This window comes from Haliotis cracherodii, unplaced genomic scaffold (genome assembly GCF_022045235.1).
Source record: "Haliotis cracherodii isolate W230 unplaced genomic scaffold, xgHalCrac1.p SCAF_11, whole genome shotgun sequence".
NCBI classification, from domain to species: domain Eukaryota; kingdom Metazoa; phylum Mollusca; class Gastropoda; order Lepetellida; family Haliotidae; genus Haliotis; species Haliotis cracherodii.
Genome location: NW_027266266.1, coordinates 28,660,050 through 28,684,501, shown reverse-complemented (window position 1 = coordinate 28,684,501; position 24,452 = coordinate 28,660,050). Strand labels below are relative to the sequence as shown.

General features: G+C 44.0%; 1 protein-coding gene across 2 annotated transcripts in view; it reads left to right on the top strand.

Moving 5' to 3' along the window:
- The window catches only part of LOC139456396 (transcription elongation factor SPT6-like), a 51,591-nt gene that overhangs the window by 25,684 nt on the left and 1,455 nt on the right, over positions 1-24,452 (top strand). For both annotated transcript variants that reach the window (XM_071238088.1, XM_071238089.1), the window contains exons 16-37: positions 2,211-2,306; positions 3,489-3,587; positions 3,695-3,838; positions 4,449-4,579; positions 5,716-5,833; positions 6,060-6,136; positions 6,420-6,555; positions 10,736-10,873; positions 11,148-11,315; positions 11,420-11,547; positions 11,891-12,098; positions 15,268-15,415; positions 15,573-15,721; positions 15,916-16,056; positions 17,549-17,655; positions 17,765-17,853; positions 20,719-20,834; positions 21,211-21,333; positions 21,672-21,832; positions 23,203-23,393; positions 24,040-24,108; positions 24,220-24,368. In XM_071238088.1, the coding sequence (XP_071094189.1) occupies positions 2,211-2,306; positions 3,489-3,587; positions 3,695-3,838; positions 4,449-4,579; positions 5,716-5,833; positions 6,060-6,136; positions 6,420-6,555; positions 10,736-10,873; positions 11,148-11,315; positions 11,420-11,547; positions 11,891-12,098; positions 15,268-15,415; positions 15,573-15,721; positions 15,916-16,056; positions 17,549-17,655; positions 17,765-17,853; positions 20,719-20,834; positions 21,211-21,333; positions 21,672-21,832; positions 23,203-23,393; positions 24,040-24,108; positions 24,220-24,368 (2,886 nt within the window). The remainder of the gene's footprint in view (positions 1-2,210; positions 2,307-3,488; positions 3,588-3,694; positions 3,839-4,448; positions 4,580-5,715; positions 5,834-6,059; positions 6,137-6,419; positions 6,556-10,735; positions 10,874-11,147; positions 11,316-11,419; positions 11,548-11,890; positions 12,099-15,267; positions 15,416-15,572; positions 15,722-15,915; positions 16,057-17,548; positions 17,656-17,764; positions 17,854-20,718; positions 20,835-21,210; positions 21,334-21,671; positions 21,833-23,202; positions 23,394-24,039; positions 24,109-24,219; positions 24,369-24,452) is intronic.

Genomic DNA, 24,452 nt, shown 5'->3' with positions numbered 1-24,452 from the left:
TTGGTCCCTGGTTGTAGCCCAACAGGTCACATATCACCGACGCCACTGATTCTCCGATACCCTCAGCGGGGCCTGTCGACCTCTCTGGTGTTTATCACCCCAGACAGGACGGCTCTCTGGTGCTCCGCTTTCGCTCTTATGTCAGTTTTAGTTTTTGGCTACCCGCCTCATTCTATTTCTGTCACCGATTAAGGTGTTTCGTTTTTGCATCGACTTTTGTTTCCTGAAGACAGGAATGGTTGTAGATGTTGAGGTCATCACTTGTATGCGGTGCTGATTCATCAGACCTTGACGAGGGTTTATTATGGATCACATCTGAAGGTATGCCCACCGGCCATGCCGTCTGATAAAGATGCAATACGGAGTAATGCAGGATAAGTTAAAGAATTTAGTAAAATCTAAATTTTTTTACATTTTTATACTTATCCTGCGTTACGAATTAGTGCCCTCCCTTCCCACGAAGTTTCAGATGTTATGTTTAAAGCAGTTATTTGTTTTGACGTGACGTCATGACTTCCGGGTCACGTGCCGACTGTGAGAGGGCGCTGCTTCCTGTACTGGTTGGGACAATTTTTCTTCAGCAGCTGGATCTCACACAGTTCGTGTCTCTGTCAAAAGACAGCACTAAATACGGAGTAATGCAGGATAAGTATACAAATGTAAAATATATTTAGATTTTACTCATTTTAATTGTGAACTTGAAATGCTAATTACTCAGTATCGACATCTATAAAGCGACCCCACATATAAGGCCTTCAAAATCAATGAATTTATATACCCTGTCTGTAAAGTGAATCGGAATGAAGCACGTCACCAGTGCATACACAATCCCCACATTTGCAATAGAAAGGTGTTCGTCTTCCACTGGAAAAGATTACATCGTATCCCTTCAGCGAATTCAGGAAAAGGAACAGATGACAACAGTTAAATTTGGTCAATACAAATTTCAAATTTGAGATAAAACATCACTCTACATGATGATTTACCGATTAAATTTTATTTCCTCTGCTGATAGGCATTGTTTTATATGCAGAGATTAAAATTACCATGTGTATTGTCTCGTAATCTAACCCTGAAGCAACAATCAGCAGTGCACACGTTTCTCGGAATCTACCAGGGATTCCGTTAAAAATTACCCAACGATATAACTTTAACAAATTTTGATAAGTGATCAGAAGAATTGTATCTTAAACTAATATTTTATCAGGAATAATTTATTCCATTATCATGTTATTTTAGTTGCAGCTTCACTATATACATTTGAAATAAATTAATAACCATAAGCATAGCACTCTGGTACAGCTGATCGCTATTGCCAGATATTTTTTCGTATGGAACAATTTCACTGTCGATGCTCCCCTGCTCACAATCGCAAAAACTTTATGTTGACATATACTAGTCAAACTACAACAAGTATGACTTTCAGCGTGTCAATGTATGGCATTTATGATATATGTATCCATTCTCTATCCACTAAAGTTTGTTTAAAGGCATCAGTAGCGGTGACAGTGGTTGCTGTAAATAATTGTGAGTTATGCAATCTTCCGATCACTTCACGTACAATTTCGCCAAAATTAATGTAAACAATATTGGATGAAATTTTGAATAAAATTAATAAATAGATTACAAACCTAAGTCCAGATACAAAATGAACACTTTTTTTATAACCATACAGTGTAATTACGTGATTAGTTTGCCGACTTCAGTACAGATTTGTTGCGTGGTATTTCTGGTGTTACATACTCACGGTAATGTTTTTAACCCTGTGTGTAAGACGATCCCCTTGAAAGCCCCCAAATTCTAGGTACAAAAAAACTCATCATCTTATACACAGCGATATACAGTACAACATTGTGCAATTTTGACTGACAATAGTGCTGGAGGTCATAAAACGAGTAGTAGGTAATTTATTTCAGCAAGTGTATTGTATTGTATTGATACAGAGGAAAAACGTATCGTGTATCTTATTGTGACATGAAAACTCATGATGCACTGATGTATCTTTTCACCCATGTGCAGAAAATATTTTAATGTCAACATTATTTTAATAATAGTGGCATTATTTGGTTCAGTATAAGTAGAAACACTTGTATGTAATCTGCCTTGGACAAACAGGGGAGACATCATATAGAATGGTTGTTTTGTTGATTATGTGTCCAGGGATATGAAAGTATTATTCTATACCTAGTGCTTTTCATTTATGTCGCAAGGAAATTGATGAGGGACACAGTTGCTACACTCTGAAGTATGTTCGCAATAAGCCAGTGAAGGACCTCCGAGATGAACAGTTCCTGCGACTTACTCAGGTAAGTGTGTTCTTTAGGGAGAAGTAATGCTTGCAAGCTAATAAGAAGTACCGGTACCTCTTTATTGCATTAATTACCCAAGTGAGTTTCCATTGAGTTGTATTCATTATTGCTACTTCAATGAGTTACAAATGCTGAGGCCATTGTTTGACACTGATATGTGGTTGTGACAATTTTTTGTCACAATAACTAAACACCAGATCCAAGGGAATATGCTGCTTAGATCAAGTTGGGAAATGGGCCATGTGCAAATGTACACCTTGACTTGATGTTGGATATTGTCTGGACAGCCGGTTCACACCTTCACTAGCGCTGACTATCATTGTCAGGCCTTGTGACACAGGGACATCTCCCTTTGCCCAGTACATGCGCTGTGCCGTTACCCACGTCAATAGTCATATTTGGTTACAACGTTAACGTTTCTTCCTTCCAACTGTTGAAAACAGCTGCAGGAATATATCTAAAATACTTTAACAATCGGGTTGCGCTCAGGTTACATGTTTATGCCCATGCTTGACTGAATCCGCATGAAAGTCAGGATTTGGAGTCCTGCATATTTTGTCTTTCTTTATATATAATGTTGGCCTTAACTAAGTACCGATGGTTCCAGATCTTTTGAAAACCTCCAGTTGCAACATAATTTCAGACCCTGGCTTACCTGTAATAATAGTATTCCCCTTATTAATAAACTTATCCTAACATAACAGTTCATGACTGCCCATCTCATCCATCCTCTCAAATTTGGAATGATTTGTCACCTGTCTGCAGGCGATCATAGGAAAAGATGACGAGTAGTAAGGGATCATGCTGGGACAAATGTTATACGTTGTTATGCACTGTTCTATGATCAAAGCAAGAAGGAATATTGCATACTGTTGTGTCAGGATATCTATATTGATAATGGGAATACTCCAATCAGGAAAATACATCTGAGAAGTACGAGTTTGTTTTATTCCACCAAATGCTAATATTATGTGTTCACTACTAATTTCTTTGCATGAAGTACAGCAAGCTTAACTTACAGTGCATATGGTAACATTCTCACAGAACTTCTTGAAGAAGTGTTTTTTTGTTTTTTGGGGGCTTTAGGATTTTTCACAAAAGAAAATATGTTTATGAAGAAATACAAAAGAGTCTGTCATGTTTTATGTGATACCAAAACACAGTGATGTTGTTTGACAGGCGGAGGAGGAAGGGCTGCTGACATTGTCTATTTCCATTGATGAGGAGGGCAGCAGTGTCAGTACATACTTTGAAGAAGTCCGCCAGCTCTATTACAAAGTAAGGACCACCTTTATGTGGAATTATTGCATGATGGTATTAATGACTTGTTGGATGTTTTTCACAGGCATGACAAATGTAATGCTGAGGTTTGTTTTGTATCCTAGGATGAGTTCAGCCACTTGGTTCAGCAGTGGAACATCCAGAGGAGTGAAGCCCTGAAACGTGCCCTCACCAAGATCCTGTACCCACAGATGGAGAAGGAACTGAGGACCAAGCTTCTCGCCGAGTCCAAGGATGGTATTGTCAAGGTACAGTGCTCTGGTCTTATTGGGGCTGTTGGGGTACCCTAATTGTTCTTTATATGCTGGCTTGTCATGTCAAACCCCCAGGTTCAATTCCCATCAAAGGTACAATGTGTGAAGCCAATTCTCCTCCCCCTGACATATTGGTGAAATATTTCTTTCAATTTGATTTAGACCCACATCAATTACCCATGGGAATGACTAGGAATGAACTTGCCCAGTTGTATCAGAAAACATTGGTTTCTGAAAGGGATGTAACTCTTGATTCTGCACATTTGAAGAAAATGTTTCAGCACCTTAGCTATTAACAGCTAAGTGTGCGAGCATGCGTGCGTGCATAATTCTTAAGGCAGCAGTAGGGATAATATGTTTCAATGCACTGTGATCTATTTTGTTCCATGTGATGTGTGTCTGTAAGATCTTGCTGAACCTTTTTTTTCTGTAATTTCAAAACGATAATATAATGCACAGTTAGAATGGAGAAATGGAAAGCAATAAAAAAGACAAGAAAAAGCATTAAGTGTTTCTCCTGGTGCAATCAGGATGTACATAAACAAAGCACATACTTTTACTCGTATACATGTTTCTCCCATATTTGTGTGTATGGCAAGTGCAGGCCTGTAGTCGCAAGCTGTACAACTGGCTGAAAGTGGCTCCCTACCAGGTGGACCAACAACTAGAGGACGACTATGACTATGATGACAACCATGGGGTCAAGGTCCTCGGGGTGGCATTCAGCACTGACAGGTGAGGAGGACGGCACAGCGGGTTGTGAGTGTGGGGAAGGGGAAATCTCATTCAGCACTGACAGGTGAGGAGGACGGCACAGCGGGTTGTGAGTGTGGGGAAGGGGAAATCTCATTCAGCACTGACAGGTGAGGAGGACGGCACAGCGGGTGGTGAGTGTGGGGAAGGGGAAATCTCATTCAGCACTGACAGGGGAGGAGGACGGCACAGCGGGTGGTGAGTGTGGGGAAGGGGAAATCTCATTCAGCACTGACAGGGGAGGAGGACGGCACAGCGGGTGGTGAGTGTGGGGAAGGGGAAATCTCATTCAGCACTGACAGGTGAGGAGGACGGCACAGCGGGTGGTGAGTGTGGGGAAGGGGAAATCTCATTCAGCACTGACAGGGGAGGAGGACGGCACAGTGGGTGGTGAGTGTGGGGAAGGGGAAATCTCATTCAGCACTGACAGGGGAGGAGGACGGCACAGCGGGTGGTGAGTGTGGGGAAGGGGAAATCTCATTCAGCACTGACAGGTGAGGAGGACGGCACAGCGGGTGGTGAGTGTGGGGAAGGGGAAATCTCATTCAGCACTGACAGGGGAGGAGGACGGCACAGCGGGTGGTGAGTGGAGGGAAGGGGAAATCTCATTCAGCACTGACAGGGGAGGAGGACGGCACAGCGGGTGGTGAGTGGAGGGAAGGGGAAATCTCATTCAGCACTGACAGGGGAGGAGGACGGCACAGCGGGTGGTGAGTGTGGGGAAGGGGAAATCTCATTCAGCACTGACAGGGGAGGAGGACGGCACAGTGGGTGGTGAGTGTGGGGAAGGGGAAATCTCATTCAGCACTGACAGGGGAGGAGGACGGCACAGTGGGTGGTGAGTGTGGGGAAGGGGAAATCTCATTCAGCACTGACAGGGGAGGAGGACGGCACAGTGGGTGGTGAGTGTGGGGAAGGGGAAATCTCATTCAGCACTGACAGGGGAGGAGGACGGCACAGCGGGTGGTGAGTGTGGGGAAGGGGAAGGGCACAGACAGATAGGGAGGGGTGTGAGTGGATTACAGTTACGATTGCATGCCAAACTTTCAGCTTTGTACATCTGCACATTAAGTGTAGGCTCATGGCAGACATTAATAATGGTTTGTGTATAAATACAGGGACAGTACAGCCTTTGGGGCACTGATTGATGGAGATGGTGAGGTGACCGACTTCATCAGACTGGAGCACATTTTGAAACGTCGCAATGCCTGGCGCCAGATGGACAGAGATGCCAAGGTAGGGATTGTGATATTCAGAGAGTAGTAGTAGTAGTAGTAGTAGGAGTCGGAGTAGGACTGACAGGACATGAGAAACGGATACAGATGGAAATGTGAAATGTGGAAACCATATCTTGCTCCAGATGTATGACAGGATGTAGGCCTAAGTGTTGGGCTATATGTATATGATATGTGACATGGCTACAGTGAGAGGGGCGTACATCAAGGATCTGTTGATGTTGTAGGAGAGTGAGATGGAGAAGCTGAAAGACTTTATTTCTACAAAGAAGCCCCATGTGGTAGCTGTCACCGCAGAGTCCAGGTGAGTTAGTCCATGAGTCCATGAACATCCCAGCTAAATGTGTATAAGGGAGGTTAGGTGTAACCTGATGTGTTCACTTTCAAATGATTCAAGATACAAGTTTCTGGAGGGACATGTTAAATATATGAAGATAAAAAGTGTTGTTACAGGGGTGCCCTTTGACAATGTTTGGTCCTGTGTTAAAGGGGTGCCCATTGATAATGTTTGGTCCTGTGTTACAGGGGTGTCCATTGATGCTGTCTTACAGGGGTGCCCATTGATAATGTATGGTCCTGTGTTGCAGGGATGCTCTGCGGGTAATTGAGGACATCAAGCAGCTGATCGGTGACCTGGAACAGGAGGAGCAGATGGCCCCCATCAGTGTGGAGCTCATGGACAACGAGCTGGCTATGGTGTACGAGGCCAGCAACAAGTCACAGGTAATGTTGACACAAAGAATTACAAGCGAAGATTGACTGAAGATTATCTTGACACAACATATTGTAATTTCCGCCTTCACTTTGATCATTTAACGCAGAACCAAAAACATGCCTCTTTTTACATCTGGGGCCCCTGTTGTCCTTGGTTCCTAATCAGAGTTATCTGCCCTTGATCCCTCACAGTATACTTGAGGATTGTTGATTTCAGTGCAGGACACAACAGAGAGAGGATGTCTTCAGCTTAGTCCACAGCAACGTCATCTCCAGCCATCATGCATCAATGGACGATCCCATCATACTTCTATGAAGGAATCTCCCTGAGAGATTTGGGTCCAAGGTCTCTGCACGGCTTCTTGTGCTACTGGCACCTCTTTGGTCGGCGCAGAGTTGGTTTCCCGTAATACTCAGGTTTCTGGCTCAGCCTCCTGTTCTATTACCTTTACGACCGGACCTCCTATTCCAGAACAGGGCACTCCACCCAAATCCCAGGATGCAGTGGGTGGCCTGGCCACTGTCGGGAATTGCCTCCAGGAGAGCGGTATTCCTGCACGAGCTGCAGACACAATACTGGCTTTGCGGAGGGATTCGACAAACGTTCAATATGAGGATAGATGGGCCTGCTATGCGCGCTGGTGCATCGATAGAGGGCATGCAGATCCCTTTTCTGCAGATCTAGTCGCGATGTTAGAGTTCCTCCAATCACGACTTGATGCCGGCCTGGCCGCATCGACAGTCATGGGGTCCTCAACAGCCATTGCGGCCTTTCACGTCCCTATCGACTAGGCACTTCTGGGTACGCACCCTTTAGTGCAGCGCTTTTTGGCAGGATCAGTCCTCCTTGGGACTTGTCAATTGTTCTTGATTGGCTGACTGGTCCTTCCTTTCGGATCTGTCGTCTCTCTCCCTTCAGCTGTTGAGCTGGAAGGTGGCGTTCCTAGAGGCGGTGACGTCAGGTAGACGGGTAGGCGACACTGACGCAATGTCTGCCGATCCTGAGCTGACCGTCTTTCACCGTGCTAGAGTCAGTATTCGCCTACCGGCCTCTTACCGTCCCAAGGTCGCACACGCTTTCCACGTGACGGCTCCTATCGAGCTACCTGCTCTTTCACAGCCTTCCTCGTCGGGGACCTCTGCAAGACATGCTCATGTCTTGGATGTCCGCAAGATACTCAAGGTCTGTAGCAGCAAGACTAAGGATATCAGTAAGGATAACCAATTATTCTACTGTTACGGCTGTGGGAAGGCTGGCTCCCCTACGAGCAAACAGTCTATTTCACGGTGGATTGTTTCTGCTATCTGTTTGGCGTATACGAACAAAGGGAGGGACTCCCCTGAGGGGTTGAAGGCTCATTCGGTTAGGGCAGTGGCTACGTCAAAAGCGTATACCGCAGCTCTGCCCATTGAGGAGATCTGCTCCGCGGCTATTTGGAGCCGGACGAGTACATTCATCAAACATTACCAAATCGACAAACACTCTAGGAAACGTGCTCGGTTCGGTCAGGCAGTTCTCCGCACTGGGCAGAGTTCTACATCTCTAGCCGATTGAGTCTTCGAGATTTTAGAATGTCCTCCGGTTTTTCTTGACTTTGTAATGCTCCATCTCCTCTCTTCTCTCCAAGACTGACGATTCTTGGTAGGCGTTACTAATCGATAATGCACTCGTTTTGCGCACGGCACTCGCTCAATTATCCGTGACCCTAAAGCCTGCCTAGCTACAAGACGTATGACCCTTGTGATTATTGTCCCTGTTACCTGTACAAAAGTGTGGTGGGGGGGGGGGGGGGGGGTGTGTGGTATTCTTGAGATATCACTCGCTTTATAATAAGCCCATTACTGAGGCTTTTTTCATAGCATATGGTCAGACCACGTCCTGTCTCAAGCCCCCGCCTCTCGACGGTGGCGCCTCACTATAAGGTGGGTTCCAATTCTCTATCATGTAAAACGACGTGTTTATTTACGCTTATTGCAGACAGATGCCACTTCCTTTATTATCTTTATGGGTCTATCTTGATGCAATAAGTGCCCCAAGGAGGATTTAATTTGAAAGAGAATCGTACATACCTGTAGAGGTTATGGATTCTCTGATGAAATCCTCCTTGGGGCACGTCCACCCTCCTCCCCACATTCCGTCTGCTATGGGACATTGTAAAAGTGATTTGGGTGAGAGTCGCTCCCCTCGGCGTGTGTCACCGGTAGAGGGTGAGGCCCCGTTTGGGTGGTCATATATCATACAAAAACTTTGTTTTTTGTGTGATAACATTTTTTATTAAGGAAAATGGTTACAACTATGTCATGTAGATTTTCTTGAGCAAGGAAAATGCAATAAGTGCCCCAAGAAGGATTTCATCAGAGAATCCATAACCTCTACAGGTTTGTACGAGTTTATATGTGTCAGCACCTGGACACATCAAACATCGATCTGGTTGCTACAAAATACAACCACCAGTTTCCAGTGTTCATGTCTATAATCTAAGATCCACTGGTCTGGGATCATGACACTGTGGCCATATCTTGGGAGAACTTTATGCCTATGCCTTTATACTGCCACCACTACTGCCTAGAGTTAGGGGTGACTATTGGTCTGGAAATCACTATTGCGATAAACTATTGATATTGAAAGAAACTATTGTGATAACTATTTATATTGCAAGCAACTATTGCAATAAATATTGATAGTTTTCAGTGTATCGTTTTAGGATTTTAGAGTTGAATTAAACCTTGGAACTGAAGTTTTCTTTAAATGTGATAACCATAACAACAAATAAAAAGAAAAGTTTGAGATATGACTGATTTGTTTTTTCTTTACCCTAATAATTTAAGAAAAAGAAATTTCGACATTACCATGTGTAAATTACTACCACTCATGATCAAATGAAAAACAAATTTGAACAGCATTGCATGTATTTTATTGAAACTGTATTGAAACTATCGATATTCCTAATTGAAATCGATACTTTTGATCGGAAACTGATTTAATAATCGATTTATTGTCTCTAAGTGCTTACCAACAGCGATATATCGATATTTCGATTTATTGTGACACCCCTACCTAGAGTACTGCTGAATTTTAGGAAGACGATTTCTAACTGCTTTTATTGGCCCAGGAAACTGGTTCCAAGAACTAAAGAGCCCCAAGGAAACTCAATCCATGCACGAAGGTCAAGATCATTGGTTCTGCATGTGTGGAACATCCACCCAGACATTAACGGCCAGTGGGTTCTCTGTCAGAGAAGTACAGGCTATTGTTTGGATACACAAGAATTGCACAGGAGTGTCCTTTGACACAAAGACAACTTGACATTCTGATCCCCCCTGCGTCACATATCTGAAGCTGCACAAGTGTTCGACCATGGAGCATAGCTTTGTATGTTAGTGTAAGGATATGACAGGTGATACAGGACTAGGGAACATGGTACTTGCTCAGCATAGTCTAATCCAGTCTTCGAAACCATAAAGCAATGATTTGTCTAAATGAATAATTATGTATGATATATTACACCTAATAACATGATGCATGAAATATAATAATATGGCAAGGAATGATACATTCAAGTCAATAACACTGACCTGAAAAAGAATGCAAAAAATAATTGGATAAGTATTATTAAATAACTGCTTGAGACGCCCAACGCTAACACCGTATTCGTGCGTGCGTGATTCCCGTGCAACCTTTCGAGTTGAGTTGATTGGTTCAACTGTGTCATATGGCCCTGTGATGCAGGGGTAGCATTATGCAGATGGCTGTTACAATGAATGTTCGTTCCACCCGTGACAGGTCTGGTTGTTGATGAAATATAGTGATAGCTAAATAGACAGATATTATTTTGGATGTAATATCCAGTTATGTATGACTGTTTAATAAGCTCATACCAACTTTGACTGGAGTAGGTCCAATAGTTTTTTCAAATATTGTAGTAAACGTCGGTACCTTAAATTAACTTCCAGACTATACGTGTTGATGAGAAGCCAGTGAAGGATCAAGGGCAGATAACACTGATTTGTATCCTATCGCCAGAGACGCCCAAGATGTAGAAGAGGCACATTTTAGGATCTATGTACTGTGATCGAAATGAAGAAGGAAATTTGAATGTGTTGTGTCAGAATAAGTATACCAATATGAATATCCAAATGAATGTAAAATTCAGTCCTTTAGAATGAGTAAGGTTGACTTGTATTTCAGGCAGAGTTCCGCGAGTACCCCCCTGTTTTGAGGCATGCAGTGTCAGTTGCACGTCGACTTCAAGATCCTCTTGTGGAGTTTGCCCAGCTGTGTAATGCAGACGAGGACATCCTCTGCTTGAAGTATCACCCACAACAGGTTGGTGTGCATTATATCTACACACAAGAGCATTATCATAACTACATCATCTACTTGGCCACCCATTCTATAATCATTGATAATGCAGCAGAATCTGTTTCCGTGAGTTGACAGATTTCCTGATAAAGGTGTGGATGGGAGGCAGGTGGAAGTGAAACATGGCTTGTTTATTCAAGAAATAGACTTATCCATGCTTGGCCAGATACAGAATGTTAAACCATATTTCGAATATTATGAGTCCAACTGTTTCTAGGAAAGTGTTATTCTTCTGCAGGATTCTGTATCAAAAGAAGATCTTCTGAATTCTCTGTACCTCGAGTTTGTCAACAGAGTGAATGAAGTGGGTGTGGATGTGAATGAGGCCATCACTCACTCGCACACATCATCTTTAGTACAGTTCATCTGTGGACTTGGTCCAAGGAAGGGCAGTAATCTCCTCAAGGTATGTTGGATCAATCATATCAAGTTTTACATGAATGTTTTTTGCTACGTGAGCATGATGAGGCATGCTGAAGGCGAGAGGTATACAGTTTGTGTCTTGTCTAGGTTCTGAAGCAGAACAACCAGAGGCTGGAGAACCGCACCCAGCTTGTGTCCCTGTGCAGCATGGGACCGAAGGTCTTCATCAACTGTGCTGGCTTCATTAAGATTGACACGAACAGCCTAGGAGACAGGTAATTTTTAAGAGCTGGATGGTTATTAGTGTTAGTTGTCAGTTTTCTACAGAGTTTTCTTAAATGAATGTGAGTGTGTATTGCTATTTACTTGAGATATTTTTAATGAGATCTATAATCTGCCTTTATTAGTATTGACATTACTCACTGAACTTTATCTTTCTCACAAACAATGTACACTTAAAAATTTAGTCTATGAATATTAATCTTGACATTTTGTGTGTCTTTCTTTGGGAAACATGCTGTCCAAAATAATATGAGTTATTCCTGATTTAATTTATATATGAAAATATGCTTGCACATATTTTCTAGTCCAAGGTTGACTATGGTTGCTTCTGTTTAGTACTGACAACTATGTGGATGTACTGGATGCATCTCGAGTTCATCCAGAGGCATACGAGTGGGCAAGGAAGATGGCAGTAGATGCCCTGGAGTATGATGACACGGCTGAGGATGCCAACCCAGCTGGTGCCCTAGAGGAGATCCTGGAGAGCCCCGAGAGACTCAAGGACCTGGATCTGGATGCTTTTGCTGAGGAGTTGGAGAGACAGGTCAGTGGTTAGCATTGAGGTAGAAGGGAGACAGGAAATTGGGGGAAGTGGTTAGTTCTGTGGTGTGCTAAAGAGAGGGGCAGTGGATAGTTGGACAGAGTTCCCCCTCTCTCTCTCCAGCACACCACAGATTGCCACCTCTCTCGCGCTGTGGTGCGCTAGAGAGAGAGGGGCAGTCTGTGGTGTGCTAGAGAGAGAGGGGCAGTCTGGGGTGTGCTAGAGAGGGGGCAGTCTGTGGTGTGCTAGAGAGAGAGGGGCAGTCTGGGGTGTGCTAGAGAGGGGGCAGTCTGTGGTGTGCTGGAGAGGGGACAGTCTGTGGTGTGCTGGAGAAAGAGAGAGGGGGCAGTCTGTGGTGTGCTAGAGAGAGGAGGCAGTCTGGTGTGCTAGAGAGAGGGGGCAGTCTGGTGTGCTAGAGAGAGGGGGCAGTCTGATGTGCTAGAGAGGGGGCAGTCTGTGGTGTGCTAGAGAGGAGGCAGTCTGTGGTGTGCTAGAGAGAGGGGGCAGTCTGTGGTGTGCCAGAGAGAGGGGGCAGTCTGTGGTGTGCTGTAGAGAGGAGGCAGTCTGTGGTGTGCTAGAGAGAGGGGGCAGTCTGTGGTGTGCTAGAGAGAGGGGGCAGTCTGTGGTGTGCTAGAGAGAGGAGGCAGTCTGGTGTGCTAGAGAGAGGGGGCAGTCTGTGGTGTGCTAGAGAGAGGAGGCAGTCTGGTGTGCTAGAGAGAGGGGGCAGTCTGTGGTGTGCTAGAGAGAGGAGGCAGTCTGTGGTGTGCTAGAGAGAGGGGGCAGTCTGGTGTGATAGAGAGAGGAGGCAGTCTGATGTGCTAGAGAGGGGGCAGTCTGTGGTGTGCTAGAGAGAGGGGGCAGTCTGTGGTGTGCTAGAGAGAGGGGGCAGTCTGTGGTGTGCCAGAGAGAGGGGGCAGTCTGTGGTGTGCTGTAGAGAGGAGGCAGTCTGTGGTGTGCTGGAGAGAGAGGAGGCAGTCTGTGGTGTGCTGGAGAGAGAGGAGGCAGTATGTGGTGTGCTAGAGAGAGAGGAGGCAGTATGTGGTGTGCTAGAGAGAGGGGGCAGTCTGTGGTGTGCTAGAGAGAGAGGAGGCAGTCTGGTGTGATAGAGGGGGCAGTCTGTGGTGTGCTAGAGAGAGTAGGGCAGTCTGGTGTGCTAGAGAGAGAGGAGGCAGTCTGTGGTGTGCTAGAGAGAGGGGGCAGTCTGTGGTGTGCTAGAGAGAGGAGGCAGTATGTGGTGTGCTAGAGAGGGGGCAGTCTGTAGTGTGCCAGAGAGAGGGGGCAGTCTGTGGTGTGCTAGAGAGAGGGCAGTCTGTGGTGTGATAGAGAGAGGAGGCAGTCTGTGGTGTGATAGAGAGAGGAGGCAGTCTGTGGTGTGCTAGAGAGAGGGGGCAGTCTGGTGTGATAGGGGAAGGCAGTCTGTGGTGTGCTAGAGAGAGGGGGCAGTCTGGTGTGATAGAGAGAGGAGGCAGTCTGGTGTGACAGAGAGAGGGGGCAGTCTTATTCTAGAGAGAGGAGGCAGTCTGGTGTGATAGAGAGAGGAGGCAGTCTGTGGTGTGCTAGAGAGAGGGGGCAGTCTGGTGTGCTAGAGAGAGGGGGCAGTCTTATTCTAGAGAGAGGAGGCAGTCTGGTGTGATAGAGAGAGGAGGCAGTCTGTGGTGTGCTGGAGAGAGGGGGCAGTCTGTGGTGTGCTAGAGAGAGGAGGCAGTCTGTGGTGTGCTGGAGAGAGGGGGCAGTCTGTGGTGTGCTAGAGAGCGGGGGCAGTTTGTGGTGTGCTGGAGAGAGGGGGCAGTCTGTGGTGTGCTGGAGAGAGGGGGCAGTCTGGTGTGATAGAGAGAGGAGGCAGTCTGTGGTGTGCTGGAGAGAGGGGGCAGTCTGTGATGTGCTAGAGAGAGGAGGCAGTCTGTGGTGTGCTGGAGAGAGGGGGCAGTCTGTGGTGTGCTAGAGAGAGGGGGCAGTCTGTGGTGTGCTGGAGAGAGGGGGGCAGTCTGTGGTGTGCTGGAGAGAGGAGGCAGTCTGGTGTGATAGAGAGAGGAGGCAGTCTGTGGTGTGCTAGAGAGAGGAGGCAGTCTGTGGTGTGCTAGAGAGAGGGGGCAGTCTGGTGTGCTAGAGAGAGGGGGCAGTCTTATTCTAGAGAGAGGAGGCAGTCTGGTGTGATAGAGAGGAGGCAGTCTGTGGTGTGCTGGAGAGAGGGGGCAGTCTGTGGTGTGCTAGAGAGAGGAGGCAGTCTGTGGTGTGCTGGAGAGAGGGGGCAGTCTGTGGTGTGCTGGAGAGAGGAGGCAGTCTGTGGTGTGCTAGAGAGAGAAGGCAGTGGTTAGTTTTGTGACAAGTAGAGAGAGAAGGCAGTGCTTAGTTCTGTGACAGGATAGAGAGGGGGAAGTGGTTAGTTCTGTGACAGGTAGAGAGAGAAGGCAGTGGTTACTTTTGGGACAGGATAGAGAGAGAAGGCAATGGTTAGTTCTTGGACAGGATAGAGAGAGAAGGCAGTGTTTAGTTCTGTGACAGGTAGAGAGAGGGAGCAGTGGTTTGTTCTGTGACAGGATAGAGAGGTGGCAGTTGTTGATTATGTGACAGGATAGAGAGGGGGCAGTGGTTAGTTCTGTGACAGGTAGAGAGAGAAGGTAGTGGTTAGTTTTCTGTGACAGGATAGAGAGAGAAGGCAGTGGTCAGCCGTATGGTAGCTTGTGGAGAAGCATTACAAAAGATAATTGTTGTGGTAGCATGTAGGCCTGTGAACAGCACTCAGGTCACAATTCAGGTGGAATTAACTTAGTTTTAGCTGACATTGGTTGCGGAGAGTAGCTGGATGGGTAATAGTTTCTAGGGTTTCCATTTTGCCCCACACTGAACCATATTTGGTGTCTCCTGAAGCAAGTAACTTTTTTTTTAAATATGCACCAGCAGGGAATGGGTACCCAGTAGGATATGATGGCAGTGTGACTGTGAACCTTCTTGCGCCTCATACACCCCAGGGAGCTGCGAATGAAATTCAAGTGCACATTGATCCATTCAATGAGTAATAATGATGTAGCACTATCAGCATTCACTTGTTGAATGGAATTTGTCCTATTATTAAAGCAGCTTATTATGATATGTTTTATCAGGTGTATCTATTGTTGACGTCAAATGTTGATGTGAAAGTTTTAGGAAACACAGATTCTTATTTTGCTACCAGGGTTATGGTGACAAACACATTACACTGTATGACATCCGAGCGGAATTGAATCAACGCTACAAGGACCTGCGAACTCCATACAGATCACCCACAAATGAAGAGAGATTCAACATGATCACTAAAGAAACACCAGAAACATTCTATGTTGGTAAGCAGACATTGTAAGCTTTAGTAATTGATAGTCATGAGCATTCAGTTGAAACTGTTGGATTGATATAATAAGATGAAAACATCCAGTACTAATCTTGAGGATGTGGAGTCAGTAATTTGTTCTACTGCATCAACAATTTTGTTATGTGTGTCAGGTAAACTGGTGATGTGCACAGTGACGGGGATTGCCCATAAGCGCCCACAAGGTGACCAGTTGGACCAGGCCAACCCTGTCAGGAATGATGAGTCAGGACTATGGCAGTGCCCATTCTGTCAGAAGGATGACTTCCCAGAATTGAGTGAGGTACCACATAGATATATAATTATCACTATACTCAATCAGTTGTGTCATCAATAATTAGGTGTCCAACATGTGGCTTATCCAAAATTCTTAAGCTCTGTGATGGTAAAATATGAATAGCTGAGCTGGCCCAAAGTGTATGGTGTCCTGGTACTGGTTGTTGTCTGCGTGCATACACTGAGCTCGTCACCTGGCAGGTTTGGAGTCACTTTGATGCTGGGAACTGTCCAGGGGCGGCAGTTGGTGTGAAGACTCGCTTGGACAACTCTGTGACAGGCTTCATCCCTACAAAGATGATCAGTGACAAGCAAGTGAAAAACCCAGAGGAGAGAGTACAGGTAAGGCTAGCAGGGTTATCTAGAGGAACTCTGTGGATCAGCTAACATTAGCATTCATCCTGGTTGAGGGTAATTAGATGACCATGGGATGTAATAATCTTACACCTGACCCTAACTACTGTGGATTGGTGGACACCTTGATGCTGTCATTGCACTGACTGTCCTCCTACTTTGAATATAACAGATCATGTTGCATTATAAATGTGAACAGTCAATATGTATTATCCAAATGTACCAGGGTAAATGAGACAGATGCTAAAGTACTCACAGAAATGAAAAAAACCTGTTTTTTCGACCTCAGATCTGAAATAAATGCAGTTAATATACAAAATATGTAAATATTCAAACAACTAAATTAGTACTAATTGGGCCATGGCACAAATACAGCGTATCAAATGTTTTTATGCCTTTTTACACGTAAAAGTGTGTAAAAATGTGAATAAAACAGACTATTGTGAAACAGGGCATAACCAGGTGTAAGTAGATCAAGGTGACCTATGACACCTTGACGACAGGTGAGAACAGGTGCATAATGCCTATAGTCTGTTTCTGCTATGTCAATTTGGACTTACTTTTATTTTTGAATGTTGAAAGTGCCGACAAATTACCTCTTGTAAAGTACATTTTGTATTGTTCACTGAGATCAAACTAGCAAATCCAATCTAGTACTTTTCGAGTTGTTTTGTTATTTCGTATTTTCAGCTACGTATCACTTTGTGTCGATTTTTAAATTGAGAAAAACAGTTTTTTTTCATTTCCGTGAGTACTTTAGTACCTTTATCAAGCTTGATAAAGCATCAGAACCAAAACATCAGATTGAAAGAATATAGGAGTTGAAAAGTCAACTGTCTTCGTTGATACTACATTTTGAATGCCACTTAAAGAATAAGGTGAGCTAAACTATAATTGGGCTATTGACATGAAATATCAGGCTTGGCCGTTCAGCAAACCTGGTGACAGAACATAACACATTCTACAAAGACCTTTTTTCAAGATATTCGCTTTAACAAATATTGATTTATTTTTATCATGTCATACATATTTAGTATAATAGCCAGTCAGTTTGGTCAAGTCTTAGTTGGTCTGGTCATGTGACAGGTTAAGACTGATGTGAAACTTGCTGATTGATGTTCCATTGTTCAATCAAAATAAAAAAACTTGCCTGCTGTTTGTGAGCTTGAAAATGGAAACTTGTAGGAATCTCTCCTGCACAGGACATGAGGAACTGGCATTCATTCCAAGCAGATTGTAGAAGACTGGTAATGAGGTTTCCTTGCAAGTTGCTCTACATCGTTTCAATAGTCAGGATAGAAGATATGATGCAGAAATAAATCAAAGTTCCACACTGTCTGATTTGTGGGAGGTACACATTAGTGCAGTTTCATTTCAAGAAATGCTTGTCAATTACCCAATTGTGAATTATTTTACAAAATACTTTGATCACCATTTCAAAACAAAGATGCATGACCAAATAGTTGTGATTGTGTTGTAGGTTGGGATGACAATACACACTCGTATCACAAAGATTGACATCGACAGGTTCCAGGTGGACATGACCTGCAAGTCCTCAGATCTTCACGACAAGGAAGGCACTTGGAAGTTAGTAAACATCTTTTTGTGATTAAATCTTAGAAAATAACTGAGATTAAGATAACTAGGAAAGTAATGTAATCCTGCACAGGTGTTAGCAGTGTGTTGTATCTTGTAGACCTCAGCGGGATGTGTACTACGACTGCGATGTGGAGAAGAAGGACATTGAGAAGGAGCAGGAGAAGAAGAAACAACAGGCCAGACAGAGTGAGTAAAATAGGCATGGAGTAACAGTTGATGACTAGCTGTCATATATGTCATGGAGTGACTAGCTGCCATGTTGTGTGTCATGGAGTGACTAGCTGCCATGTATGTCATGGAGTGACTAGCTGCCATGTTGAGTGTCATGGAGTGACTAGCTGTCATGTTGTGTGTCATGGAGTGACTAGCTGTCATGTTGTGTGTCATGGAGTGACTAGCTGTCATGGAGTGACTAGCTGTCATGTTGTGTGTTATGGAGTGACTAGCTGCCATGTATGTCATGGAGTGACTAGCTGCCATGTTGTGTGTCATGGAGTGACTAGCTGCCATGTTGTAATGTCATGGAGTGACTAGCTGTCATGGAGTGACAAGCTGCCATGTTGTAATGTCATGGAGTGACTAGCTGCCATGTTGAGTGTTATGGAGTGACTAGCTGTCATGGAGTGACAAGCTGCCATGTTGTAATGTCATGGAGTGACTAGCTGCCATGTTGAGTGTTATGGAGTGACTAGCTGTCAGGGAGTGACAAGCTGCCATGTTGTAATGTCATGGAGTGACTAGCTGTCATGGAGTGACTAGCTGCCATGTTGAGAGTCATGAGTGCCTAGCTGTCATGTTGTGTGTCATGGAGTAACTAGCTGTCATGTTGTGTGTCATGGAGTGACTAGCTGTCATGTTGTGTGTCATGGAGTGACTAGCTGTCATGTTGTGTGTTATGGAGTGACTAGCTGTCATGGAGTGACAAGCTGCCATGTTGTAATGTCATGGAGTGACTAGCTGTCATGGAGTGATTAGCTGTCACGTTGTGTGTCAATGAGTGACTAGCTGTCATGTTGTGTGTCATGGCGTGACTAGCTGTCATGTTGTGTGTCATGGAGTGACTAGCTATCATGTTGTGTGTCATGGAGTGACTAGCTGTCATGTTGTGCGTCATGCAGTGACTAGCTGTCATGTATGTCATGGAGTGACTAGCTGCAATGTTGAGTGTCATGGAGTGACTAGCTGTCATGGAGTGACTAGCTGTCACGTTGTGTGTCATGGAGTGACTAGCTGTCATGTTGTGTGTCATGGAGTGACTAGCTGTTATGTTGTGTGTCATGGAGTGACTAGCTGTCATGTATGTCATGGAGTGACTAGCTGCCATGTTGTGTGTCATGGAGTGACTAGCTGTCATGTTGTGTCTCATGGAGTGACTCGCTGTCATGTATGTCATGGAGTGACTAGCTGCCATGTTGTGTGTCATGGAGTGACTAGCTGTCATGTTGTGTCTCATGGAGTGACTAGCTGTCATGTTGTGTCTCATGGAGCGCCTAGCTGTCATGTTGTGTGTCATGGAGTGACTAGCTGTCATGGAGTGACTAGCTGTCACGTTGTGTGTCATGAGTGCCTAGCTGTCATGTTGTGTGTCATGGAGTGACTAGCTGTCATGTTGTGTGTCATGGAGTGACTAGCTGTCATGGAGTGACAAGCTGCCATGTTGTAATGTCATGGAGTGACTAGCTGTCACGTTGTGTGTCATGGAGTGACTAGCTGTCATTTTGTGTGTCATGGAGTGACTAGCTGCCATGTATGTCATGGAGTGACTAGCTGTCATGTTGTGTGTCATGGAGTGACTAGCTGTCATGTTGTGTGTCATGGAGTGACTAGCTGTCATGGAGTGACTAGCTGTCATGTTGTGTGTCATGGAGTGACTAGCTGTCATGGAGTGACTAGCTGTCATGTTGTGTGTCATGCAGTGACTAGCTGTCATGTTGTGTGTCATGGAGTGACTAGCTGCCATGTATGTCATGGAGTGACTAGCTGTCATGTTGTGTGTCATGGAGTGACTAGCTGTCATGTTGTGTGTCATGGAGTGACTAGCTGTCATGGAGTGACTAGCTGTCATGTTGTGTGTCATGGAGTGACTAGCTGTCATGTTGTGCGTCATGTATGTCATGGAGTGACTAGCTGCCATGTTGAGTGTCATGAGTGCCTAGCTGTCATGTTGTGTGTCATGGAGTGACTAGCTGTCATGTATGTCATGGAGTGACTAGCTGCCATGTTGAGTGTCATGAGTGCCTAGCTGTCATGTTGTGTGTCATGGAGTGACTAGCTGTCATGTTGTGTGTCATGCAGTGACTAGCTGTCATGTATGTCATGGAGTGACTAGCTGTCATGTTGTGTGTCATGGAGTGACTAGCTGTCATGTTGTGTGTCATGGAGTGACTAACTGTCATGTATGTCATGGAGTGACTAGCTGTCATGTTGTGTGTCATAGAGTGACTCGCTGTCATGTTGTGTGTCATGGAGTGACTCGCTGTCATGTTGTGTGTCATGGAGTGCCGAGCTGTCATGTTGTGTGTCATGGAGTGACTAGCTGTCATGAATGTCATGGAGTGACTAGCTGTCATGTTGTGTGTCATGGAGTGACTAGCTGTCATTTTGTGTGTCATGGAGTGACTAGCTGTCATGTTGTGTGTCATGGAGTGACTAGCTGTCATGTTGTGTGTCATGGAGTGACTAGCTGTCATGTATGTCATGGAGTGACTAGCTGTCATGTTGTGTGTCATGGAGTGACTAGCTGTCATTTTGTGTGTCATGGAGTGACTAGCTGTCATGTATGTCATGGAGTGACTAGCTGCCATGTTGTGTGTCATGGAGTGACTAGCTGTCATGTTGTGTCTCATGGAGTGACTAGTTGTCATGTTGTGTCTCATGGAGTGACTAGCTGTCATGTAGTTTGTCATAAAAATGATAGTTACTGATTAGCTCATGTGTATCTTGTCGCCTTTGTTATTTTCATACAGTTGGTAAAGAATTGGTGAAGTCTTATTTCCAGATTCTTAAGATATATGTTTTCTGACTGTTCACGTATTGTGTGTTGCCTTTCAGCCTACATAAAGCGTGTGATAGTTCACCCATCTTTCCACAATATTGGGTACAAGGAGTGTGAGAAGCTGATGGTCAACATGGACCAAGGGGATGTCATCATCAGGCCAAGCAGCAAGGTATGCATGCACATTCACTGCTGGTAGTTTCATCAAGTTATTAATTAAAACAAGAATTAACTGTATGAATCCACTTTTGATGTCATTGGGAAATCTCTATAAACTGATGAGCTGAACACATCTCATGGCACGTCTACTCTTGTCAATAGAGGTAACTAAGGGAAATCTGCTTGTCTGTTAACTTGAAAATGGAAACATCAGGCATGTCCAGAGAGCCAGATAAATCCAGATTTCATGCTGCATCATAGGGGTATCCATTATTGTTTATTGATAATGTAAAATATCCAACAGTAATTCTCCCTTACAATTCTATTGTCTGATTGATGACAATGTGCATCTGGTGACTTGACCCTAAACATTGCATGTATGTGGCTAGGGAGCCAACCACTTGACTTGCACGTGGAAGGTTGCAGACGACATCATGCAACACATTGACATTCGTGAGGAGGGCAAGGAGAATGACTTCAGCTTGGGGCGCTCACTGTGGATAGCACAGGAGGTGAGTGGAAACACTACTCTTTCAATGCATATTCTTACAACAGTTATGGCCACACATTATCTGTACAATATCCCAAATTTAAGTCCCTTAGAGATACAACTGCTTTTCATTGACTGAAAAGTTTTAGCTGGTGATGGAGATTAACTGTAATCTTGTGTTTCTACTGATGTCCTTGGATACTTGACCTAAAGGAAAAACCAATAAAAAGCTTGAATTTCAATGGATGATATGCCAGAAATTGTAGGTATTACCATTAGGAGTACCCTTGGAGATTTGGCTGGTGATGCACTGCTTGTCGGGTACAGCGATATCAATTATATAAATCATTGCATGAATAGGAATTTGAGGATCTGGATGAAATCATTGCAAGACATATTCAACCTATGGCAGCATATGTGCGAGATATTGTGGGCTTCAAGTACTACCGTGATGCTGAAGGTGGCAAGCGAGAGATCCTTGACAAGTTACTTATTGAAGAGAAGAAAAAGGCTCCATCCAGGTGAATCCCTGTATTCTTATGTTCACTCTAACAGTGTTGAGTAAGACTCAAGTGTCCAAGTGAGCTTATGGTAATTCATGTTGTTCTTTGTCAGTCAGATAAATCTGAACTTAGTTGGATGTTTAGTACCATGATAACACTCACAACAAAACATTCAAAAGAAAAATCTTATGTTGGTTCTTTTAACAATGAAGAATTCCTTTACAATCTTCTCAGAATTCTCAAGGCTAAGAAAACTGAACCTTTATTGTGGTGTGTAGCAACAGAGGGATGTGTTCCTGATTGTTTAAAGACAGATTCTCATCTTATTCCGCCAGAAACCATAATGGCAGATTTTTGTTTTCTTGGTGTTCATTTGACTGTTCTAAACTTGTTCATATTTACATGGTGTATCTAAAATCGTCTCACAGAATTCTGATCCAATTTTAAACAGGTGTAAAATTTTCACTTTTGGCCTTTACTTTAACATGCAGCAAGTATTTGCTGTGGGGAATAACATATCATTTTTATTTTGGCATAGTTAGATTGTTTATCCAGCTATGACATTCTGCAAGTATCATAAAATATTTGATATACAGTAATTATGTGGTATAACAATAACTCATGTTATAGTTTGCTGTGTATTGTGATCTTAAACACGAGTCAAAGGTCAAGGTCAGTGTTGAGGTTGTTGTGAGACATTGTAATGTGAGTTTCTTATTAAGATCCTAGGGGCGGTCGGGTAGCCTAGTGGTTAAAGCGTTGGCTCGTCACGCCGAAGACCCGGGTTTGATTCCCGACATGGGTACAATGTGTGAAGCCCAGATCTGGTGTTCCCCGCCGTGATATTCCTGGAATATTGCTAAAAGCGGCGTAAAACCATACTCACTCTCACTATTAAGATCCTAACAATTAGAAGTTGGTAACTGGCAATTAATACAACCATGCATCACAATAACCTCAAAGATGACCTTAACCTCTGATGGGGGCCCACCCGTATGTGTACCATGCACATCTAAAAGCTTCACGGCTGTAGAGGAAACCATGCCTCAGAACGTGACAATGACATTATTGAAGTAATGGTTTTGGACTGGAAGTACATGGTGGTATTTCATGACTTTGGAAGCTTTGAAGAAATGGCAGTTGAGGGGTGTTTTTGATGGTACATGCCAACACGTCTAGTTAAATAACATTTTTGAGTTTTTGTCTCATCTTCTGATCAGTAAAATAAACAAGAAAAAGAATGCCTAACCTAGGCAATTAAAATTTCATGCAGAGAAATATCATTCATTAAAGTTATTTGTCAGATCTTATAAGCATCAGGTAATGGTGAAATTTCTTTCCCGTTTTTGTATTTCATTCTGCTCATTGTTACTTGTTTTGTTTGGTAGAATTCCGTACTACTTCAGTGTGTCGAAGCAGTACCCTGGTAAGTTCCTGCTGTCCTACCTTCCCAGGACCAAACCCCGTCATGAGTACTTCTCAGTGACAGCAGAGGGTCTCAAGTACCGCACACAAATATTCCATTCCATCAACTCTCTCATCCGCTGGTTCAAGGAACACTTCAGAGACCCCATTCCAGGTGAGAGCCCATGCCTCTTCCAGCACATGGTCGGACTGATTCAGTTTACTTATCATAAATGATCTATACACAGACGGCCATTTCATGTGGTGCACCACATACTGTACTGGAGAATTAAAACAAAAAGAACTGATCTGTGACAATGATAGTTTACACATCATGTACAACATGGTGCCGTTATACAAAACAACGTAAGTCTCTGTTTGGGATGGGAGTTACGATCACCTAGCTTTGTACAATGGTATTAGGGATGGGTATTGGATGTTGAAGGTGAATCACAAGATTTTACGATGAACAAGGTGGTATTGTGATATGAATCATGATATATTGTATAATTCTAAATTTTGAATTCAGAACATTTTGAAACACCAAGTGTATGAAATGAAGTTCATAAATGAAACAAAACAAGATGCTGGTACATCTACTCATTCAACAAAAACGCATGCTCCGGTTATTTGGCAAGTGTTTAACTTTAAACACGTGATACAATTCATTATTTGAATTCACCCAAAAAACTGAACATTAAGAAATGATATTGTGAAGCATATCAAGGAAAGAATGAACCTCAGTTTACTGATGTACAACACACCCTTAGTCAGTTTACATGACGTTTAGCCTTTACATTATGCCTTGTGTGTTGTTGCAGGCACCCCAGCCAGTTCACGCACCCCGATGGTGTCTTCAGCCTACCCTACGCCCAGCATCAACCTTCAGAGTGAGTAGTTCTTCCTTGTTAATTATGACCAACAATGCTGTAGACATGAATATTTTGACAATGTTGCAAAATGAAGTGAACTGCTCATCCAGCAAATGCTTCCTCTTTCAGATGTGGATCCCGCCACTATCCAGCGAGCAGCAGCCGTCCTCCCCAACAACATCTACAACACGCTTGCACAGGTAGCCAATGCTACACCGCAACAATTTGGGGCAAACCGCAACTTCGCCGGTGCATACAGTGGTGGTTTTGGTTACCAGGTAAGTTGTTGTTATACCAATGCAGAGTGTATATATATAAAAAAAACTACTACTAAATTTCTGGGACTGTAAAATGGAAAGAAA